At 48.6% G+C, this 19,607-nt stretch overlaps 8 protein-coding genes across 8 annotated transcripts; 2 read left to right on the plus strand and 6 right to left on the minus strand.

The window, feature by feature from the left end:
* Positions 1-502: 502 nt before the first annotated feature.
* Positions 503-880, minus strand: lcl2 (the record flags this gene model as incomplete). The annotated part of the gene is made up of 2 exons (XM_016741688.1): positions 503-696; positions 790-880. 2 exons carry the CDS (start codon positions 878-880, stop codon positions 503-505), a joined length of 285 nt encoding a protein of 94 aa, XP_016603390.1.
* A 274-nt stretch (positions 881-1,154) lies between these two features.
* On the plus strand, positions 1,155-1,970 carry PEX2_044140 (mitochondrial 54S ribosomal protein bL27m; the record flags this gene model as incomplete). The annotated part of the gene is made up of 1 exon (XM_016741689.1): positions 1,155-1,970. The coding sequence occupies one exon, from the start codon at positions 1,155-1,157 to the stop codon at positions 1,968-1,970; it is 816 nt and encodes a 271-aa protein (XP_016603391.1).
* A 361-nt stretch (positions 1,971-2,331) lies between these two features.
* Positions 2,332-4,380, minus strand: PEX2_044150 (GMC family oxidoreductase; the record flags this gene model as incomplete). The annotated part of the gene is made up of 5 exons (XM_016741690.1): positions 2,332-2,387; positions 2,441-2,942; positions 2,999-3,878; positions 3,933-3,962; positions 4,016-4,380. 5 exons carry the CDS (start codon positions 4,378-4,380, stop codon positions 2,332-2,334), a joined length of 1,833 nt encoding a protein of 610 aa, XP_016603392.1.
* A 992-nt stretch (positions 4,381-5,372) lies between these two features.
* PEX2_044160 (lipid-binding SYLF domain-containing protein) lies at positions 5,373-6,654 on the plus strand (the record flags this gene model as incomplete). The annotated part of the gene is made up of 3 exons (XM_016741691.1): positions 5,373-5,415; positions 5,477-5,574; positions 5,629-6,654. The coding sequence occupies 3 exons, from the start codon at positions 5,373-5,375 to the stop codon at positions 6,652-6,654; spliced, it is 1,167 nt and encodes a 388-aa protein (XP_016603393.1).
* Positions 6,655-6,835: 181 nt separating this feature from the next.
* Positions 6,836-7,189, minus strand: PEX2_044170 (uncharacterized protein; the record flags this gene model as incomplete). Its single annotated transcript, XM_016741692.1, has 1 exon — positions 6,836-7,189. The coding sequence occupies one exon, from the start codon at positions 7,187-7,189 to the stop codon at positions 6,836-6,838; it is 354 nt and encodes a 117-aa protein (XP_016603394.1).
* Positions 7,190-9,361: 2,172 nt separating this feature from the next.
* On the minus strand, positions 9,362-13,709 carry PEX2_044180 (chromatin-binding protein RAD9; the record flags this gene model as incomplete). Its single annotated transcript, XM_016741693.1, has 2 exons — positions 9,362-13,591; positions 13,650-13,709. The coding sequence occupies 2 exons, from the start codon at positions 13,707-13,709 to the stop codon at positions 9,362-9,364; spliced, it is 4,290 nt and encodes a 1,429-aa protein (XP_016603395.1).
* Positions 13,710-14,169: 460 nt separating this feature from the next.
* On the minus strand, positions 14,170-15,615 carry sen2 (tRNA splicing endonuclease subunit SEN2; the record flags this gene model as incomplete). The annotated part of the gene is made up of 1 exon (XM_016741694.1): positions 14,170-15,615. The coding sequence occupies one exon, from the start codon at positions 15,613-15,615 to the stop codon at positions 14,170-14,172; it is 1,446 nt and encodes a 481-aa protein (XP_016603396.1).
* A 1,516-nt stretch (positions 15,616-17,131) lies between these two features.
* Positions 17,132-18,458, minus strand: PEX2_044200 (rRNA-binding endoribonuclease; the record flags this gene model as incomplete). Its single annotated transcript, XM_016741695.1, has 2 exons — positions 17,132-17,647; positions 17,703-18,458. 2 exons carry the CDS (start codon positions 18,456-18,458, stop codon positions 17,132-17,134), a joined length of 1,272 nt encoding a protein of 423 aa, XP_016603397.1.
* Positions 18,459-19,607: the final 1,149 nt, after the last annotated feature.

A 19,607-nucleotide genomic window follows, 5' to 3' on the forward strand; every position in this document is an offset into this window, starting at 1 on the left:
AGATAGCAACGACACTTCCCTGGCTATCGCAAAGGTCAAAGGTTATACATAGAAAAGTCCCTTCAGGGTATGCTTTTTTTACTGCCTTCATATATAAAAAGAAACATAGAAAGATATAAAATGTTCTATTTCCAAGTTATTCGGCCACATTTCAGCTTAATTTGTTGCTCAATTTTCCAGTACTGATGAACTAGTACTGAAAAGCGCTTTTATAGACGTGGAGAATCGCATCTCAAGTCACTTTGCATACATATACATAGCAGACTAGGTCGGCGTGTCTTAGCTAGAATTACTAGGTTCTGTATGAATATATAGGCAATGTGTTTCCATATACGGAGTAAGCTTTCTAATTTTGGAGCATATATGGGCATGTCCAAAAAGGATTCATAGTAATCCTATCGGATTAATCCGTCCAGCGGCACTGCGCTTCATGACTTGACCTCACAGCCCACCAGCAGCTTTATACATTTCATATGATAGAACAATATCGTATACCCAGTCTTCACAAAAGACCCTTGCGAGCCAGTTCGATTTTCCGCGCACCTTCGCCTGCCTTGAATCCTCCCTTCGACACACAAACAGCACTTCCTTCTCCAAGTTCGACCTTCTCTTCGACATCAGGGTGAGCGCACGGGCAGTGGTGTGGGACGTGTACACAAGCAAGAGTTCCGGGGCAGAGGTAGCGGTCGCATTGTGCTGTAACAAGAGATCAGGTAGTCAGTTATGTGGTCACGAGGGCAATGTGATTACAAAAGAATGTTTTTAATAATCAGATATTTAGAATCTTACCTCCACTCCACATTTGCTGGTACCGATCACTGTCACTGGGAACATTCTGTGACCGCTGCTGTTGGCGCTGCTGCTCGCCGCCTCCGAACATTTGGTCGAAGAAGTTGAATTGGGCCTGGGCAACAGATACGAGAAGTAGAAGAGCCCAAAGGGCTTGGCGCCAGCTCTGCAACATAATTTGAATAATTGCACCGACAGTATTTGCAGAATGATCGAGTGTATGGAAAGTAAATCGAGTTCGAGTGGTGTATAGATGAAGCCAGCTTACGGGTACACACGTGACGCCAAGCCTGATCTCCGAACGAAAAACTTCCCCTTTGGAGCTTCACGATCTCCACCTCCAAACAATCCAATTACAACCTACCATGTTCAAGCCGCGAGTGCTAACGCCCCTGCGGGCACTGGAGCGAGCCTTCACCCCGACAATCCGGTCGACACCCGCGCTCTCGCAATCGCAATCCCTCCTGCGCACTCTCTCCGCAACATCCACATTCCCGAAAACCACACCAACACCCTCCCTCTCCCGCGCACTCCTCCCATTCACACAAGTGCGTCACGCCTCGCACGCCTCGCAAGGAACGGCCAATCAACACTCACGTGATCCGGCCGGTAAGCGTCTCGGAGCGAAGCGCTCGGGCGGCGAGTACGTGGTAACGGGATGCATCATTTTCCGGCAGCGAGGCTCGCTATGGTTCCCCGGTGAAAACTGCGGAATGGGACGAGACCACACGATCTACGCAACACAGTCCGGTTACGTCCGCTACTACCTCGACCCGCTGAAGCACTCGAAGCGCCGGTATATCGGAGTTGTTTTCGACAAGGAGGAGCAGCTTCCGTACCCGCGCAATGCACCCAGTCGGCGCAAGTTGAATATGACTCCTGTGCCGATGGCGGAACGCGTCGAAGCTCAGTCTGATCTCGTTGCTTCTGTTGATGAGAGCGGTGTCCGTGTAACAGATGTCGAGGCTGTTAAGGCTGAGTCTGGCCCCCAGCTGCGCCCCGGTTACATGTACCGTGAGGCTAATTGGGAAATCGGTCGGGCTGCTGAGAAGGCTGGTATCGTTGCTATGCCCCATGATCGTGGTAACCGTTGGTTGGCGTGGAGGAAGCGTCAGCAGAGAGCCGAGCGGGCTGCTCAGCTGAAGAGTTTGAAGGGCAAGAAGAAGACGGCCAAGAAATGATAACATTGGCCGTGTGCATGATATCTTGTTCCAATAAGTTCTGGGTTTCTGTAGCGATATGAGGATTTGTATCTGGTTTTCACTGTATTATAGAAAGAGCATTTACCCATTAACTTTTCCACGTGTATTATTCCTTTTTTATTCCTTTCTTATTCTTTTCTTTAGGGACATATTGGCACGAAATTGCCATATTCAAGACCATATTTTACGACATCCTGAAGTATAAAGTGTGCCTCCCATACTTGGCGTCAGCTCAGGCCATCCAAACCAAACAACAAGACTATTTATTGTCTAAATGTCAATTTACAGAGAAATATCTTAGGCCATTGGATCCTTCTCCGTGTATGCCTCCAGATTCAAATCAATGTACTTGGGAATCCCGGATAATATCCGCTGCGATCTTCTCGGCAAGCATATCTATGACCCAGTTAGCACTTGGTAAATCAGAGCAGTAACCAAGAGATACATACAAACCGTTGACTGAGGATGACCAGGAGGAAGGAAAGGAAAGGCGCTAGCATCAACTACTCGCAGTCCGTCCACTCCATAAACCCGGGCCTGGGAGTCAACCACAGCCATATCATCATCGGATGTTCCCATCTTGCAAGTACAACTCGGATGCCACAGGGTCATCACATGGTTCTTGATAAACTCGAGGATCTGATGATCAGACTGCACCTGCGGCCCAGGGTTGTACTCCTCGCCAATGACCACGGGCTCCATAGCTTCACTCTGGAAAGCCTGGCGTATTCGCTTGAACATGGCAATGACAACTTCTTGGTCAGCTTGATCATCGAGCCAATTGGGATTTATCACTGGCAAGTCTGAGGTATCTGCCGACTGCAAAGTGATATTTCCTCGGGACATAGGTGTAATCAGAACACCGAGTATTGAGGCGTACTGGTATCCATCTTTTGGCTGGATTGCTAGGAGGTTTGACGCGTTGCCCATATAGCCTGCGCCAGAGATGTACTATACACCTGCGTGTCAGTAAAATTTCTCTCTATCTAGGAGTGTATCTCTCTCACCTCTGCTTCAGGCCAGTCGGATGGAAATTTGTCCAGTTTACTCTGTGTTTCCTCGGAAAAAGCCGAGCGCAAGAATCGCGGAATTTTCTCAAATGCCAAAAAATCCGCAATTGGATTTGTGATGAATCCTTTTTTGGAGACTAATCCTTCGATAATTTGGCCAGCCGCGTATAGCAGGTCAGTAGCAAGTCTAGTGAATGTTGTCACCCGCACTCGGTACGAAGGAGCAAAGAACGGATGATCCCACATGTTCTGACCTACTCCTGGTCGATCGGCTATAACATTGATTTCATGCTCTTGCAATTGATCGATGGGTCCAATGCCAGACACCATGAGAAGCTGAGGGGACTGAAAGGCACCGGCAGAGATGATAACCTCTTCCGATGCCGAAATGGTGACAGTATCGCCCAGCAAACCTTTCACTTGAACTCCTGTTGCTTTATTGTTTTCATCAAAGACCACCTTCTTAGCGAGGGTATTTGTATAGGTGGTTAGTGAGCTAGGCGTGATCTTGGATAGGAAAGATTGCTCAGAGCTGCTTCGGAGCTCGTTGGATGGATCGATGGTCGATGCGCAATACTGGGATCCCATTATATCACCCAGGTTAAAGTCCTGTACTTGATTGATGCCGATAGCTTCCATGCCAAGGCTCATCCATGACGAGAAAGGTTGAGCAAAGTTAGCATACGATACCTGCAATGGACCACTATCAGAGTCATAGGCATCAACACCATAGTCCGCAGAGGCATTCTGAGCCCTATAGTCGGTGTTTGGCGGCGTGAATTGAACACTCTTCTTGTAGAATGGGAGCACTTTGTCGAATCCGTAGCTGCTATCATTGACTGCACTTGCCCATGTATCCATAGACTCGAGTGTCGGACTGCATTATCCAAGTTAGTCAAGCCGCAAGCATTTACTTTCCGCGGGTCTTTACCGTTGATAGACCATAAAATTCAACGCCGAGCTGCAGAGAAATTAGTTTGATCTAATGTGACAGATTTTGAAAGGGGTACCTACGATCCCCCAAGACATTTTCCTCGGGCAAAATGAATCGCCCGCCTATTGGTACCCGGCTGATCTCTTGTCACAAATCCCCAATCCTCCGGTGATCTAAAAGTAGGATCTGATCCCACCGACAATGCATCAGATGCAGGAAATTCAGCCACAGACTCAAGCTCATAGTGTCCCCCGGCTTCGATCAAGGCAACTTTAAAGTCATTCTGTGCTAGTCGCGTTGCGATCACGCTACCAGCGGTACCACCACCAACGACTACATAATCGAACGTTTGCTCGGCGAGGGGAACTGCTCGTTGTTCCAAAGGCACAGATGCCACGCCACTCGCCTGAAGTGCGAGGAGTACTAGAGTGGTCTGGAACAGCATCGGGAGTAATAGCGCAACTGCTGGGTACTTGAGGCAAGATGCAACCGTATGTTACAGCGAAATAGAGCCGATATGTACAACTCCCAACCGGACTATTGCAATTGTTGCACTAAAGTAGGCTTATCTCCGAAGATCTTCCAGCCTTGAGATATATATTACATTTGGGACCCATTATATTGAGATACCCAATCCAATGCACGGCCCAACCCCCGTTGGCTGGGTACCTGGCCAGGTATGTAACCTTAAAAAGTGCAGCTAGCATCAAAATAAGCATAACCGCGGCCCGGCAGCCCATCCATGGATACTCATTTCACTCAGCTTAATTCCATTGTTACAATATATGTGGAGATGTGTTAGAAAAGGGTAAAATAGTGCCTCCGAGAATGTTATATTCTCACCTCAACTACCTGCTTTCAAAGCGTGATACTAAGCTGCACCATGCATAAATCAACCCTGGACGATATGTTAGGATAATTTCGTTGTAGGCTAAGCCAACCAATATACCAAGATACTGATGGACATTAGGATTCATGATTCCAAAACAAAGATTGCATTAGGAGTGATTGATCATCGGCCAAGTAACACGATATATCTCACTAAACATTCTATCATACAATTTCTCAATTGCTTTAGTTGGCAGTCTCACTCATCCGAACTCAATGCAACATAACTAGCATCTTTCTAGCCATACGAGATTTGTGAAACTAGAAGTGATGTATAGAATTACTTAGAGCCTTCGTGTTTGTTTCTGCTCCAATCGCGAAGTATAATAACGTCATGAAACGTCCGTGCGCAAGTTAAACTCAGCCCCTGGTTATACGAGTTGGTGAGAAAATCCATCACTTGAATTTGCGTAGACTCTTGGGAGTGGCTTAACTTCTCCCATTCGCATTTATCAACCCTGCGCTAGATATCGGAGGCCATACCTACTCTACTAGACGTAGACATCTCGTTACAAAGAGCATCACGAAGCAGGAGAAAATATATATGCCATGAAGAACCCGTTGCACAACCCGCTGCCTGCCTCACTATCCAGTATTATCCCTCATGCCACTGCTACACACATGGCTGACTCCGGGCTGACCATGTTCCACAGGCGAGTGCAAAAAGGCCGCTGCGATTCTCGAATCCTTCATCAACCCGAAACTCAAAATTGATGGAGAAATCCCACGCAAGATGTTTGCGGGGGCCAAGGTAAGAGACATCCTACTGGAATGACCCAAATGATCATGACTTACTCCATGCCAGGGGATCGCCGTATTCACAGCGCTCAGACTTGGGTTCCTGGGTTCTATCCGCTTTGGCTCGGGGCTGATTGTCGCCCGTCTCCCAGATGGCAGCTGGTCGGCCCCATCAGCCATGGCCATGGGCGGGCTCGGCGCCGGTGGTCAATTTGGCGCAGAATTGACGGATTTCGTATTCGTTCTGACCACTGATGCCGCAGTGAAGACATTCATGCAGTCGGGTAATTTGACTCTTGGTGGGAATATATCCATGGCTGTCGGGCCCGTTGGTCGAAGTGCTGAGGCTGGGGGAGTAGTGGGCACAAAGGGCGCAACTGGGGTATTCGCCTACTCCAAGACTCGTGGATTGTACGGCGGTCTTACAGTCGAGGGTGGTGTTCTTGCAGAGCGTGCGGATGCAAACAAAAAGCTATATGGGCGGAAAATTCGAGCAAAGGAGCTGCTGAGCGGATCGATTCCACCACCGCCTGAAGCTGGAGTCCTCATTGAGGTTTTGAATGGGGATCTCTTCCGTATCGAAGCACTTGTGGAGCCAACCGTGGAGGGCCCCGAGCAGCCGCGTGAACAAAATCCCGAGACTTCTACGCATGCCCCTGGCGATCAAACACAGGGAATTGTGGCGGTTGCTGCTAATCCTCTAGCAGCTGCCGAGATAAGCACAGAGCAGACGCCTGGAACTGCGGAATCACCCACCGGAGATTCCCACAGTATATCCCATGAGCAAGGTGCCCAGGAGACAACGCCAACCGCTGGAAGTAAACCAACTACTGGGTCAGGTACCGAGGAAGCAGCTGGAGGTGCCGAATCATCTAACAAGATTACCCACGATATACATACATCAAACGTGCAAGAGCCTATGTCTAGTGCTGAGAATGTTTTGTCTGTCGAGCAGAGTACACAATCAGTACTTCAAGGCAATGAACCGCCAGATACGCAGAATATCTCTCGTGAGCCTGGTGTCCCGGGCCCTATACCCGCTACCGAGCGGCCGTCTGACGGCATAGAGACTACTTCTAGTATGATTCGCTGAGTACTCAAAGCTCTGTTGGTTGAAAACTGCATTGATTTTCTTTGTGGAATAGATAAATATCCAAAATGAGATGCTTCAACTATTGCAGATAGACCAGGGTAACCCCCTAACAATCAAAGTGTTCTTCCACCATCACCTTGCTATTCCGGTTCGGAATCTTCTCTCCGGGCAGTTTGCCTGATCATTGCTCCTTAGGTTGGTCGACAGTTAGGGAAGTCTGGCTCTTGCTCGGCTCGGTATCGGCGAAGTGATTCTTCAAAAGTTCGAACGCAAGACGAGGGTTTTCCGCGGTGGCGATGAGTGACTGCAATTCTTTGTCGACTCTGGCACCAATAAGTGCAAGAATATCGTGGTTAATTGGAGATCTCTCGGTATTTCGGAAGGCGGAAAGAGGGCCATCAACACGGTTTGCCCAGTATCTCGGATTTGTTGAATTGAGGGCCCGTTTGAGGGATTGAGACCATAGCAGGAAGTCGCCTTCACTGCTGAGCATAGGTATCATGGGAAGCAGTTTGGAGAAGGGGAGAGTCGACATGACTGGGTATGTCAAGGGCGAAGTGTGTGTGTGTGTGTTAAAAGACCCACTGGCTGGGAGAGAGTAGAAACAGGAGTGTCAAAAGTGAAGAGGCAATAAAAGACGAGTGATATCAGATAGATAGAAAATGACAGAAGAAAAGAGAATATGAGAGTGAGAGTTTGCTTATTTCTTAAGATAAACCTACAAGATCTGTGACCCATTTCTTCTTGCTGTTAGGTATTTATCTTTGCATTTCTCCAGAACTAAGACAGGTAGATATCTTATATTGAGATCTTACTAGCTTTGATCCACGCCTAGATATTGTTCTAGTTCACTCGTTCCATACTAGAGACTAAGTGCTGGGAGGAAACAGGGAAGTCATATGACTACCAACACATCCGCTATCTATTCTCTTCTAACATTCGTAGAGATATCTCATCATCTTCCATTTGCACAACTTCGAGCCGATTGGGTGCCTGCGCAGTACCTAGTACGCGTCTTTCTAGAGCTTGTACTCCAGGCTCAGAAGGGTCTCCGCCATGTAGAAAAATGGTGTTCATTGTGTCCGCAATACGGGCGGCTTCGTTAAGCATCTGGTGTTTAGCCTCCGTGTGCTGCGCAGCTCGCTCACATAGTTGTACTAACGTATCGTGGTCCTTGTTGTAGGGTCTATGGTGCTTTCTACCGTCGCCAGTTTCTTTGAATATCAGTCAGTTTTGCGTTTCTCTAGAGCTGATGTATGTAGGTACCTGGTATCTCATATTGAGAACTTCCTTGTTTCAAACCACCCTCCAGCTAATTTGTGCCCCTCAAAGTCTCTCTGGAGATAAATCCTGGAATCGGAACGCCGTCATGCATTTCCTTATCGTGTCTCTCGGCATGTCGACTCGTGGCGAATGTCCTATCACACTTGAAAGCCGTTGCGCTTGGGCAAGGAAATCCTTCTGCCTTTCTCAGGGAGCTATAAGGACCCTCATCGCTATGAAACCTCGTTGCGTGCACTGCGGCCCCGTTTTTGGTGGTACGCTCCCCGCCTCTTAGGAGATTTCTATCCTTCATGGGATCTTCCAACCCTCGCCACTACTCATTTGCCCCAAAAAAACCCCGGAGAGCTGGTCGTCTTCGCGTTGCGCCTTATCGAGTAGGGTAATCCTCTCCGTGATTTCCCTAAGAGCCCATTGTTAGAGCCATTATGATCTCCACTATGAGGCATTTCTTCTTGCTGTCAGTCATCTTTATGCTTCAGGGGGTAAATAAGGATCTCATATCGAGGACATACTGACGTCCACGGGTTGACTTGTCAATAATGTAAGCAGAGGATTTATTAGAGAGAGGAAGGAGAAAAAAAGAAGTTGCGCTTGAAAGGAAGTTGTGGGGAAGACAACTTTGAAATGGTAAGAAAGAGAAGTAATAATTGGAAGAAAGAGGGAAGAAGAAGATGGAAGTAGTACCTCCAGATGCCCAAGGCTGTATAATTGGGTTGCTAGTTGGAAGCAAGAGAGAGGCGAGGGAAGGTGAGAGGTCCATCATGTACTCTAAACCTCAAGCCTATTCATGCAACTCAAGGCTTGAAGCCCAGGTCTAGTGGTCGGGGTGGAAAGGGAAAAAAGGGAATTGCCTTGATGTTGCAAGAGGGCCATATAGGTGAGAGGTGAGCAGGAGAAATATGATGATATATAACTGCACTGCAGTATGGTATATCCCAAACTTCTTCATACACACGGCTTATATCGCATAGGTATATACTTCCACTAGTAGTGATATATGAAGAGAAGAAGAAATCCCACCGATTCTTCATGCTAAAACATGTAGATATACTAGATCCTAGGTGAAAGCCAGACAAAGAACCATCTAGGCAATCTTGAGAGAGGCAAACAATCCGCATAGTTCCAATATTCCATTGCACTACATAAGCTCTGATACCCATCCATCGGTATAAAATTTTGAGATAGGGGTGGATATAGATTTAGTGTTACACTCGGCGAACACTCATTCACAAAATCAGAAGTAATTAAAGTCAATATTTCTCTCTAGAGGCATGGCATTTAGATTCATCCCCAGGGGCAAGTTCAAGCTAACTCGCAGCATCTTACGCGAGTAGTAATCTCATGACAGGAAAATGGGAGTCTGAATAGATCCATTAAAATAAATATGATAAATGACATTGGTATCAAGAACTAGCACAAGAGATCACTCCTCAAACAATCGACCTAAAATCAAACTTTGACAAACAAATTCATTACCGACAACCCTCGCAGTACATCTCAGCTCATTGGGGGGCGTAGGAGTGGAAGATGCGATCGACTTCCTACGCTTCTTCCCATGGAACAAGTGAATTCTCTGCGTCTTCGGTTTGGGCGTCAACATTGACTTCGCAGCAGCTTGATCTGCATCATCAACATAGATCCAGTCCCACTCAGTCGACAAACCAGCATCGGACTGTGAGTCTATCAATGCCCTGGCCGTGCCGAGATCAGGGACACGCTCAACCCGGGATGCCCCTAGGGCGTAAGTCAGGAAAATGTAAGCTTTCCTCTTTTCCTCTACCTTTCCACGACCCATGACAAGGAGCACTGACTGCCCTGCGAGCAATTTTGTTCGCGCGGAGATGGTGTTGGCAAGACGGGCTGTGGATGGAGGGTTGGGAGCCATGACTCTGGATTTTGTGGCGCCGTTGAGGTACATTGAGTCGCCGGCTGGGAGGAGGTAGATATCCCAGTCGAGAACCCGACCTTGGGAGACACAATCCTCTACCCACCGCCCGGCCAGACATGGGAGGTTCAATGCCAGTGCTTGCATGTATTTTTCTCGCCGAGAATGGGTATCGGCAATTAAACAGGCAAAGCCAACGTCATCAGCAAGAGCTGTAAGACGGAGACCCTTGTTACTGAGGTCTGCATCCTTGGCTCCACCTTTGGTGGGAGTATCAACAGGAACAATTGATGAAGGCTCGAACAATTCAGTAAATCCGTCATGTAATACAGTGCCGCCATTCTCGATTATCAGCCTAGTCACACGATTTTTAGATGCTTCATTCTCCTTGTAAGAGACGGCAAACACCATCCCAGCAAAGATCCCGCTGCCTTGGTGAATGCTGCGGGACAAGCGTGAACTGGGAGAGACAGGCGCTGATGATATTTCGGATGGGGTATGCACCATGCTCTCTTGTGGTACAGGCGCCGGGCGATATGTGAACATCCGATCTTTGAGTTGATTCCATAGGATAGTATCAAGATATACACGAGCAATAGGAACTTTGATCACATTCTCGCTGTTGCCCATCCCTCCATTTGGCAGACTTTTGCGTTGCTTGGGACCGACTATGACAGTGGTATGACCGTAAATGTCGGTTATAGGATAAAGACCATCGTCGGCAGCTTTAGCCAGCTCTTCCCTAGTGAGCTTGTCATCAAATCCGCGGACGATATGAGTGACTCTTGGAACATTATCCATCTCGATTTTGACAGAGTCTCCGACACGAAGCTCGAATCTCTTGACGGCACCTTTCGGCACCTCGACAGGAAGACTGTCCTCAAATTTCACAGAGTATTTAACCTGCGATACGCCCAGTGGTGTTCCAAAGCATGTCGCTGGGTAGTATGCCCGTTTCTGGCCCATCCAGACAGAAAGGACTTGACTTGGAGCAACCACGGTGTTCTCCGATATAGTGTGAGATGGTCGAGGCGTGGTAGGCGAGTCATCGATACTGTTCGCCTCTGACTCAATTATATCATCCGAAGCAATTGTTGATAAAACCTCGGTGAGTTCCGATGATGGAGGTGGTGGTCGACTATGAACGACAACCTTTGGTGGGGGTGCTGATCTAGCAGTAAGTCCGGAGCTCTTTTCTGGAACATGCTTCTTCTGCGTAGACATCGAGGTAGCCGGCTTGCCAATTCTTGATCTCCTGCGGAAGGGCTGCTCAGGCGAGCCCTCGATTTCCCAAACATTCTCGGGGGCTCGTCGCGGGGGCTTTGATTGCCTTCGAACGACTTTTTCGGGGAGTTGCACTAAAGACACATCATCCGAATCCGCGGGAATGGGAGCCAGTCTTTCTTGTGTTGCTCGAATAGGTGCAACGGATTTTGGGGGCTGTAGGCGAGGGGTGAGAGGTATGATAGGGTCGGAGGCAATGTAGCTTGAGCCATCATTTCCGCGCCGCTTCTTTTTCGGTCGAGTCGGCGATCCATCAATCAAGGCCCTGAACTCTTGATCCTCTGTGGTAAAGATCCCGATTCCCATATCAAATCCTCCTGTCCCAACCTGCGGCGAAAGATCTGCCGCAATTTCAGTCAAAGCCCTGCGTTGGCCTCCACCCGGACTGGACAGCAATTTTTTAAGAGGTGAAGAGAGTGCCCTTGCCCCAGCTGGGCGGGTGTGATTCTTTCGAATACTGGGGATTTCTTTGAACATGGGTGGAAGATCGTCGTCTTCGTTGTTCAGTCCATCGCCATTGGACCCAGCCTCGGAATTGCATTGGGAGTGACTGGGGCTTGTTTCTGGGATACTCGTCAATCGAGCCATATCCCCGAGATGCTTCAGACGTTGATTCATAGGTGTCTCGGCTACACGGGATGGCATCGATGATGAGTTGCCCGCGGTTCCCGCTTCCACTCTGGAAAGCGACGAGTTTACATGTTGCTGCTCCGAGGGGTTGCTGGAGTGTGGTGGTATATTCTCGTTAAGTGATGAATTCTGAACGGGTTGAATGGCAGGTTCATTTGATACAGAGCCATTTCTCTGGGTATTGCTGTTCGAGTGTCTTGATTGTGGTCGCGAGCAGGGGGAGGAGGATTGAAGACGGTCTCGTCCGGGAGAATTCACATGAGAACGGGAAGGCGACCGATGAACACTGTCCCTAGTATTATCGGCTTGTATGCGTTTTGGTGATGATTGAGGTGATGGTTGAGAGTCTTTTACCATGGCCTGGGAAGAACGCATGACACCGTTTGGCTGTCCATCATTTTGTGAGCCGAAGGCGTCTCCATGGGCTATCCCATCCTCTAGTTCTCCGTCTACTCTCACACGAGATGGAGAGGGAATCGGCTCAAGCCCAAGTACCTGAGATAGTCGGTCGTGGGCACTGGCGGCAGCGGCGGCAGTAGCAGCATCCAGAAGAGGTCCATCGTAGTTCTCTTTATCTTCTTCGGCCGAAGATTGAGGAAGGTCTTGCGATCGTGGCACTTGCATATCTTCTTCTTGTTCGGTTTCTTCCTCGCTGGCAACAGCTTCTATCATTTCCTGGTCTTCTTGTCGTTCACCTGGCTGCTTGGGAGAAGTCTGCGGTCTGGCGGAGAGATTGGATGTAGATCTGGCAGGAGCACTCAGACCGGCGAACTGAGCGGCTGCTTCCTCGTCGATTTCTCGCTGTCGTCGCGCACGTTCTATAAAGCTTGACTCTTTATAGAATTCCTTGTCACTCTGATCCGACTGGATATTGTCGGCCGACCGAGTCAACCTCTCCCCCAAAGTCCCATCACGCTTTGTCTGTGATTCCTTCATCGATATATAGTTCATGTTCGGTTCGGAGGATTCTCTCATGAACTGAGCCGGGAATCCCGTCAAAGGTGACGAAATACCATTGACGACACGAGCAGGTTGAATCGGGATATTGGGCGATGGACGATCTGATACAAGCTCCGTCTGTAGGCCGTGGACAATGGGAGACGATGGGGCCTGAGTAGCCCCGAAAACCTGGCTCAAGCCAAGAAGACCGCCACTCGACTCAATACCACTGGCTAAGGGATTCCGTGAGATGCTTGGGGTCTCTGTTGTTCCATCGTTTGCCTCATGCTTTTTCACCACCGTCCCGGGTGTTTCTGCGAGAAACCGTTGCGATTCGGGGAAGAGATCGGGTGCATATGCCATTGGAGAAGACTCGTTCGGGTCGAAGGCGCTCTCATCGTCATTATCATCGTCATCTTGGGAGAGGTTCGTTGTATGGTGTGCGGCGTCAAATTCTGAAAGCAGGTCGATATGGCCGCTGTCGCCCTCACGCAATGTCCTCAATGTCGCTCCATCGGCTCCTGTTTGTGAATAACCTTGATGCATAGATTCCCCATTTTGTCTGATAATGCTGTCGTATACTGACTGCGAGACGACCTGTGTATCCCCAGGAGCAGCCTCTGCGGAGCTCATATTGCCGAATTGCGATCCTGGTACGATGCCTGCTTCATTCCCAATCTTATTGGACATCATTGTGCGTGGTTCATGCTGCCGAGATCGATACAGAGGGTGTCGGTGTTGGTGCACAAGGCTTGCGGGGTTTGATGGTGTTTTCGGAGGTATGTGTTGGCCGGTGCACACTCCATCACCATTGGAGGCACCGTTAACTTCGTGGTATGTGTAACAAAGAGGGTGATTCGGCTCGTTAATAATTTTTGCAGATCTCGAATGGCACGGCTGAGATGGATCGTGCTCCTGGGGATGTCTGGGTTAGTCCAATGAGGGCGAGGGACGCTGCAGGGTCGTCACATACTAGCCCCAACGCGTCGCGTTGCAACTTTGCAAGGTCGATGCTATCATCCTGGGTTTCCATTTTTCGACGACATATAGTCGCTGAAGTCTCAGACGTCTCTATAGCGATATTTATATTTGTAAAATACGATTTAACGTAGTCTGATACTTCAAATGCCTTGTGTCGAGACATAAATGCAAATGAAGGCCTCGGAACGCGAAACGCGTGTGTCACGTGCACTGAAGTAATATTACTTCTTACGGCCTAGCGCCATGAGCGTACATTGAAAGACTCAACAGCGTTCGACAGCATGAGTGTGGCATTGTAGACATTTAAATTATTTACAAATCTACTCCGTATAAAACAGTTTATTAATTGACTTGGAAAGAAGCTGGGTGATGAGACATTGATTTCATAGATCATTATGCAAGAATAATACATGTGTACAGTTATGCAAGACAATGCAACATAATTACAGAGAGGGTATCTGAAGCCCTTAACATTTCCCGCCTTGAGGGGACCCAAGAAGAACCCAAGACAATCAATCACGAGTGCGGTTTGGAATCCATCTCTTGATGAGGAACTCGCGCACCTTGTATTGGCCAAAGAGCGCGCCAATATCATCAAGTGAAGCAGCTGGCGGAGGCACTTCAACATAGCAGACAACCAAGCTCTTCAACACCTGGGCCTGTACACGGCTGACGCAGTGCATCCACCACCAGCTTCTCGCCTGCTTCTCTGCTGTGTAGTTCTTCCGTTCTTCCGTCTCGGACCAATAAGGGTGGGTGTATGAAGGAACGATGATGACGGCGAACTCGGCGTGGGAGAATACCGGTCCGCGGTTGTAGAGTAGATAGTCGGTTCCGAATTTCACACCGGAGCGGATAACCCACCCGAGGGACCGGAAGTGGTGGTAGACGGCGTAGGAGGTCATAAAGGGATCATCTGGTTGGAGGGATGCGGAGCAGTCACGGGCAGGTTGGAAGGAGTGGTGGCAGAACTTTTGGAGGAGGGCAGAGATGGTGGTTGGGGATGTTGATTGGACCACTCCGGATTTCAAGGGTGAGTCGTAGATTTGCAATGCTCCAAGCGAGTAGGCAAGGAAGAATGCCTCTTCGTTGGAAAGTTGAAGATGCTCCTCATTTGGGAAGTCATCTGAGTCGAGGCTGTCGACAACAGCATCGGGCGATTGTAGAGACGAGGGTGAGGTTGATATGAATTCTTTTTTTTGCACGACTGATGAAAAACGCACGGATTTGCTGTTAGGCGGGGTCTCAGGTTGGGTTTGTTCAGCGAGAGCCGCATTTTGTGCAGCCAATTCGCGTGCCTGCTTTGCCTCCAGCGCCCGAGCTTCTCTTGCCTTCTTCAAGGAGAACTTCTCCGTTGTAGTCGCTGTGACATTAGTCGTATCGTCTGTGGATGTTGACTGAGGAGCTTCGTCAAGAGACTCAGAAACACCAGATTCCCTAGCAGCCGCCTCGGCTTTGAGGGTTTCCTCGATGGCTAGCTTCTCCATCCGGGCACGCTCTAACTTCAGTTCACGACGTTCAGTTCGTCGCAGTCTTGTAATCTCCTCACTGGTCTTCTCATTATGTAACCCTCTTCGTTTTTTCTCTCGCGCCAGCCAGCTGGGCTCACTTCGACTTAAACTACCCTTGCCGAAGAATCCCATCTGCCATAAGGCATTAATGGATCTCTCGTCCGTAACATGGATCGATGAGGTGGCTTTGTCAAAGTATGCCGAATAGACTTCTTGACGGGGCGGGGAGATAAGGAACGTGAGGTACGAGAGAACAACGCTTATAAGAGAAAGAGGGTTATGAGGAATTACAGGAGGAACGTGATGTACATTGACCGGAAGAGGAAACTGGTGAATCTGTCTGAAGTTTGGCCTAGGAGGACGAGGAGCACGAGGCGGACGTGCATTTGATACAGGCCCTGATTTGGTGGCCACAGGCATGTCCATGCTGGTTACTGGAGTGGCCATCCTGAAAACCGCTACTGGATGAAGAAAATATTCAAAAAACCCTAAACACATCATTCGAGGTTAGCGAACTGTGCCGAAACATGCGAGTGAATCAATCGTCATGATAATATCTTCTCAGATACCGTTGTAGTCAATTCAGCGGATCATCGACAGGCAACTAGAAATCAAAAGTGTCGCCTGCCTGAGCTAAATAAATGGTGTCATCACCGAAGGTGAAGTGTGGGCTGAAGGGGAGAGTGTAGAAGAGCTGAGGATCATCTTACCTAGAAGTCTCTGTGTGTATGAACAACCTGGAATCAAGTGTCAATTAGTAAATATCCACCATGGCTCTGCACATTAACAGAGCTCGATAGTCATTTAAGAGAGATTATTCTCTTCTTTGCTCAGGTGCGAGAGAAAAAGGAAATTTTGCGGTCGAAAGCTCCGTTTAAAAAGCACCGTGTGACTAAGCAACATGGTCCGAGCTCTTCCTCGTCGAGAAAAAAATTCCTCCACTTATCGCCGACGCAAGTACTAACACAGGACAATTCATCAATACCGCCAAGTAAGTTTCTAATTCGTGTTCTAAGTGGTCTTTGTTGCTCATGTGCTAATATTGCTCTCTCCAGAATGCATCTTATGGTATGTTCCAATTGCGATATCGAAGCGAGGGAATCTTCAGCTCCGTTCGGAGATCGGTCGCTAATTTTTTGACGAACAGTACACCCTCGATACCGCTGGCAAGCGTGTTTACACCTTGAAGAAGGTATGGAAATCTTTGCGCTGGGGAGACCGCCGCTATTCAGTGAACCTGCGGCTCCCCGGATCACATCTTCAACCTTGCCAATAATTCTAACTTTTCGAAATTATAGGTCCTGAACGGCGAGGTCACCAAGTCTGCCCACCCCGCTCGCTTCTCCCCCGATGACAAGTACTCTCGGTAAGTAGCGATACCCTTCTGCAAAGGGCACAATGGATGGACTGGAAACTGACCTATTTCTCAGTCACCGTGTCACCCTGAAGAAGCGTTACAACCTTCTCCTCACCCAGCAGACCGGTACGTCGCATATATCCTCCCAAAATTTCCCTCTCCCCGAAGTACTGGAAACTGACATTTTATCGTTCAGAGACCCCCGTTAAGGCTTAAAGGGATCGAGGCTGTGAAAAATGAATTACCGGGTGGCTTAGCCCATGTTTTGGCGAATGGTGTTTTTCTTGTGGTCAACGGATGGCTGAGATGTCCATACTTGTTTTTCTATCCTTGGATAATCTATTCGGGGCTTCACCTAGACATTCTAGAGAATACGATACCTGATCTAGGCAATCAACAAGGATTTTGTCAAATGTTCATAAAGAGCCCTATGGATTGGCTATATTCTATGTTCAACTATAAATCACAAGACAAGACATGGTCATTCCTCATAAAAATGCCGACAACCACCATGACAGCGGCATTGACCAAGTGAACTTTTTTTCTTTCCATGCCCCAAAACTCCAGCCCATGTAATCAAGATGCAAAGTCATCCACGCAGCACATTTAGCGCTTCTTCGAGTTGACATTGCGGCCAGCACCGACCTTGGTACGACCGCCAGCCCTGTTACGCTCGCCAGTCAAGATACCAGGGAGGTAGTCTTCGTCCATGAGATCGCGCTCACGACGCTGCCTCCGCTCTTCCTCCTCGTTGGCGCGGACATACTCCTTCTGATCTTCGGCGAGAACGAGCTCGGTACCCCATCCTCGCTGACCACCGCCGCCCTTCCACTTGCCGTTCGCGCTGCCTGCGATCGGCTTGGGAACGCTGTATACATTGCCGCGCTTGTTCCACTGCATGTTCTTCTTCAGGTGCATTGTGAACGCGCCGTTGGCGGTGGTAGTGCATGAGACACGGGTGAGAGTATCCTTGCCACAGCGAGGGCAGAACTGCTTGTTCATCTCCTTTGTAGTCAAGAAGCAAGCGTGACAGCGCTTGATGAAGGTTCTAAGATGCTGGATCTTCTGGAGGGTGGTGGTAGACAGAAGGTTGAGGTTCATTTGCAGGAGAACGTTTTGGCACTATACAGAATAAGCAATTGGACGATAGACACATTTCATGTGGGGGTGTACTTACTGCGAAATCAGTGGTCATAGTCGCAACCTGCATTGTCTTGGGCGCAGCGGTAAGAGTCGCTGTCCCCGACTCATCCTCAGCAAGACGCTTTTTATAGTTAGAGGGCGTGATCCATTCTCCGTCGTCAGAATCAGCAGCATCATCCGCATCCAGATCTTCGTCCTTCTCTTCTTCGTCAGCAACGGCAACGGCAACCTCGGCGACTTCGTCGGCCTCGTTGGCTGCGGCAGTTTCTTCCTCCTTCGGAGACTCTTCCTGGACGTCTGCGACTGTGGTCTCCTTCACGCCCTCCGTAATGGCTTCCACATCCGCATCCTCGGGCTTGGTCTCCTCGGACTTGGCCTCCTCGGATTCCTCCTTAACAGGAGGCTTTCCATTGATTCTCTTCTGTCCAGGGACACTTCTTAACCGCCAATCTCCTTCGTTCTTTTCGCACTCAATTTCGTAGGCAAGCGCAAGGACCTCAATATCAGTTCTACTGAGGACAGAACGGTCACCGGTCTTGCGAGCGAATTCGCTGATAATATTGAAGCTCTTGGGTGTGGGGGATCGCTGCTTCAAGAAAGGCAGATAGAGTGTCTCGACACGTGCGCGAGCATCGGGATCGCGGATCTCGCCCACCACGGAGGGGGTGGTGATAATTTCGTCGCACTGGGCAAGGAGGGTTGAAAGCGGCGGGGTATTCTTGAGAATCGGGCCAGCGTCCAGCACGATTGTGTGGACGGGCTTGGTGGATGCGGCAGTAGTGTCCGCCATTTTGTCCTGTGTATTAGGACTATTCCCACTGATCGACAATGAGAAAAGACGAGATCGTTGGCGACTTGAAAGAATTGGCCGAGTTGTGGAAATGAAATTTCTCTGTGAACAGTGGCCTGTGCGTCCTTATCGGTCTATCTTATCGCCTATCCAAATCTACCAAGGTACTATATTCTAACTGGCATTTTCGTTTTGTACATGCAATTGGACATCAGAAAGCTTTAATTGTGCGTTTATTCTTCTGCTTCTTGGTATTCAAATAGTTATCTTAAATACTATATACTAAATTAAAGAAAGGTTAGTCCAAATGGAGAAGACAACGCCGATATTGTCAACATATTTACCCCTTTACAATCTTCATTCAACAAGAAAATTTCATGATCACAGTGCAGGTCAATCAGCAGAAACAGATTCTTCCGAGTCTCAGCACAGGAAACCTTCCTTCCTTTCTTCAGGGAGGACCTAATACTCAGTTACCGCCATGTTGAGAGCAGCACATGTTGGAAACCAGGCCAATAGGTTTCCGGTGCCTCCCCGGGCTGAGTAGAGAATCTCTTCAAAAATAGTAAGCACAGAGTGTGTTTGGAAAACCAAACGAATTTGTTCGTTTTTTTGCAGCAGGATTAGAAGTTTCATGAAAGGCATACCCACAATAGACAACCTATATCCGATGGTTCGACGCAAACAGCTCCCAACCAATGTAAGTTCGAAGATCTTTACCATATATCTCGCATACATATTGTATTTCACTATTTCGAGATAGATATGATCTTCTCTCAAACAGGGAGACTGCATGTTTCAACCTGCAGTCTCAACTAAAATCCCAAAGGTCCTTGTGAAGAAAAGAAATTGGAAAGAGGACAATGGCAAAGAGAGCTGCTGCAGACTGTAAGGAACCAGGATTTCATATCTCGCGTTTTAACCAGCAGTGGCTAGATTTATAACACAGAGCTGACATCTTGGTCCAAATAGATATGTAGCTTGCACAGCCCACAATAACTTCAGAGGGTTTTCCGCCTATGGCATGGAAGAAGTTGTCCAAGAAGTTATCTAGACGGCGATTCGGCAGATTCATGAGAAGCTGCTCTGAGCAAAATTCTTGGATGAACAATATCTCGCATGGGATGCCTGTATGTTGTAGACTCGAAC

Source organism: Penicillium expansum, assembly GCF_000769745.1.
Source record: "Penicillium expansum strain MD-8 chromosome Unknown contig145, whole genome shotgun sequence".
Lineage (NCBI taxonomy): Eukaryota > Fungi > Ascomycota > Eurotiomycetes > Eurotiales > Aspergillaceae > Penicillium > Penicillium expansum.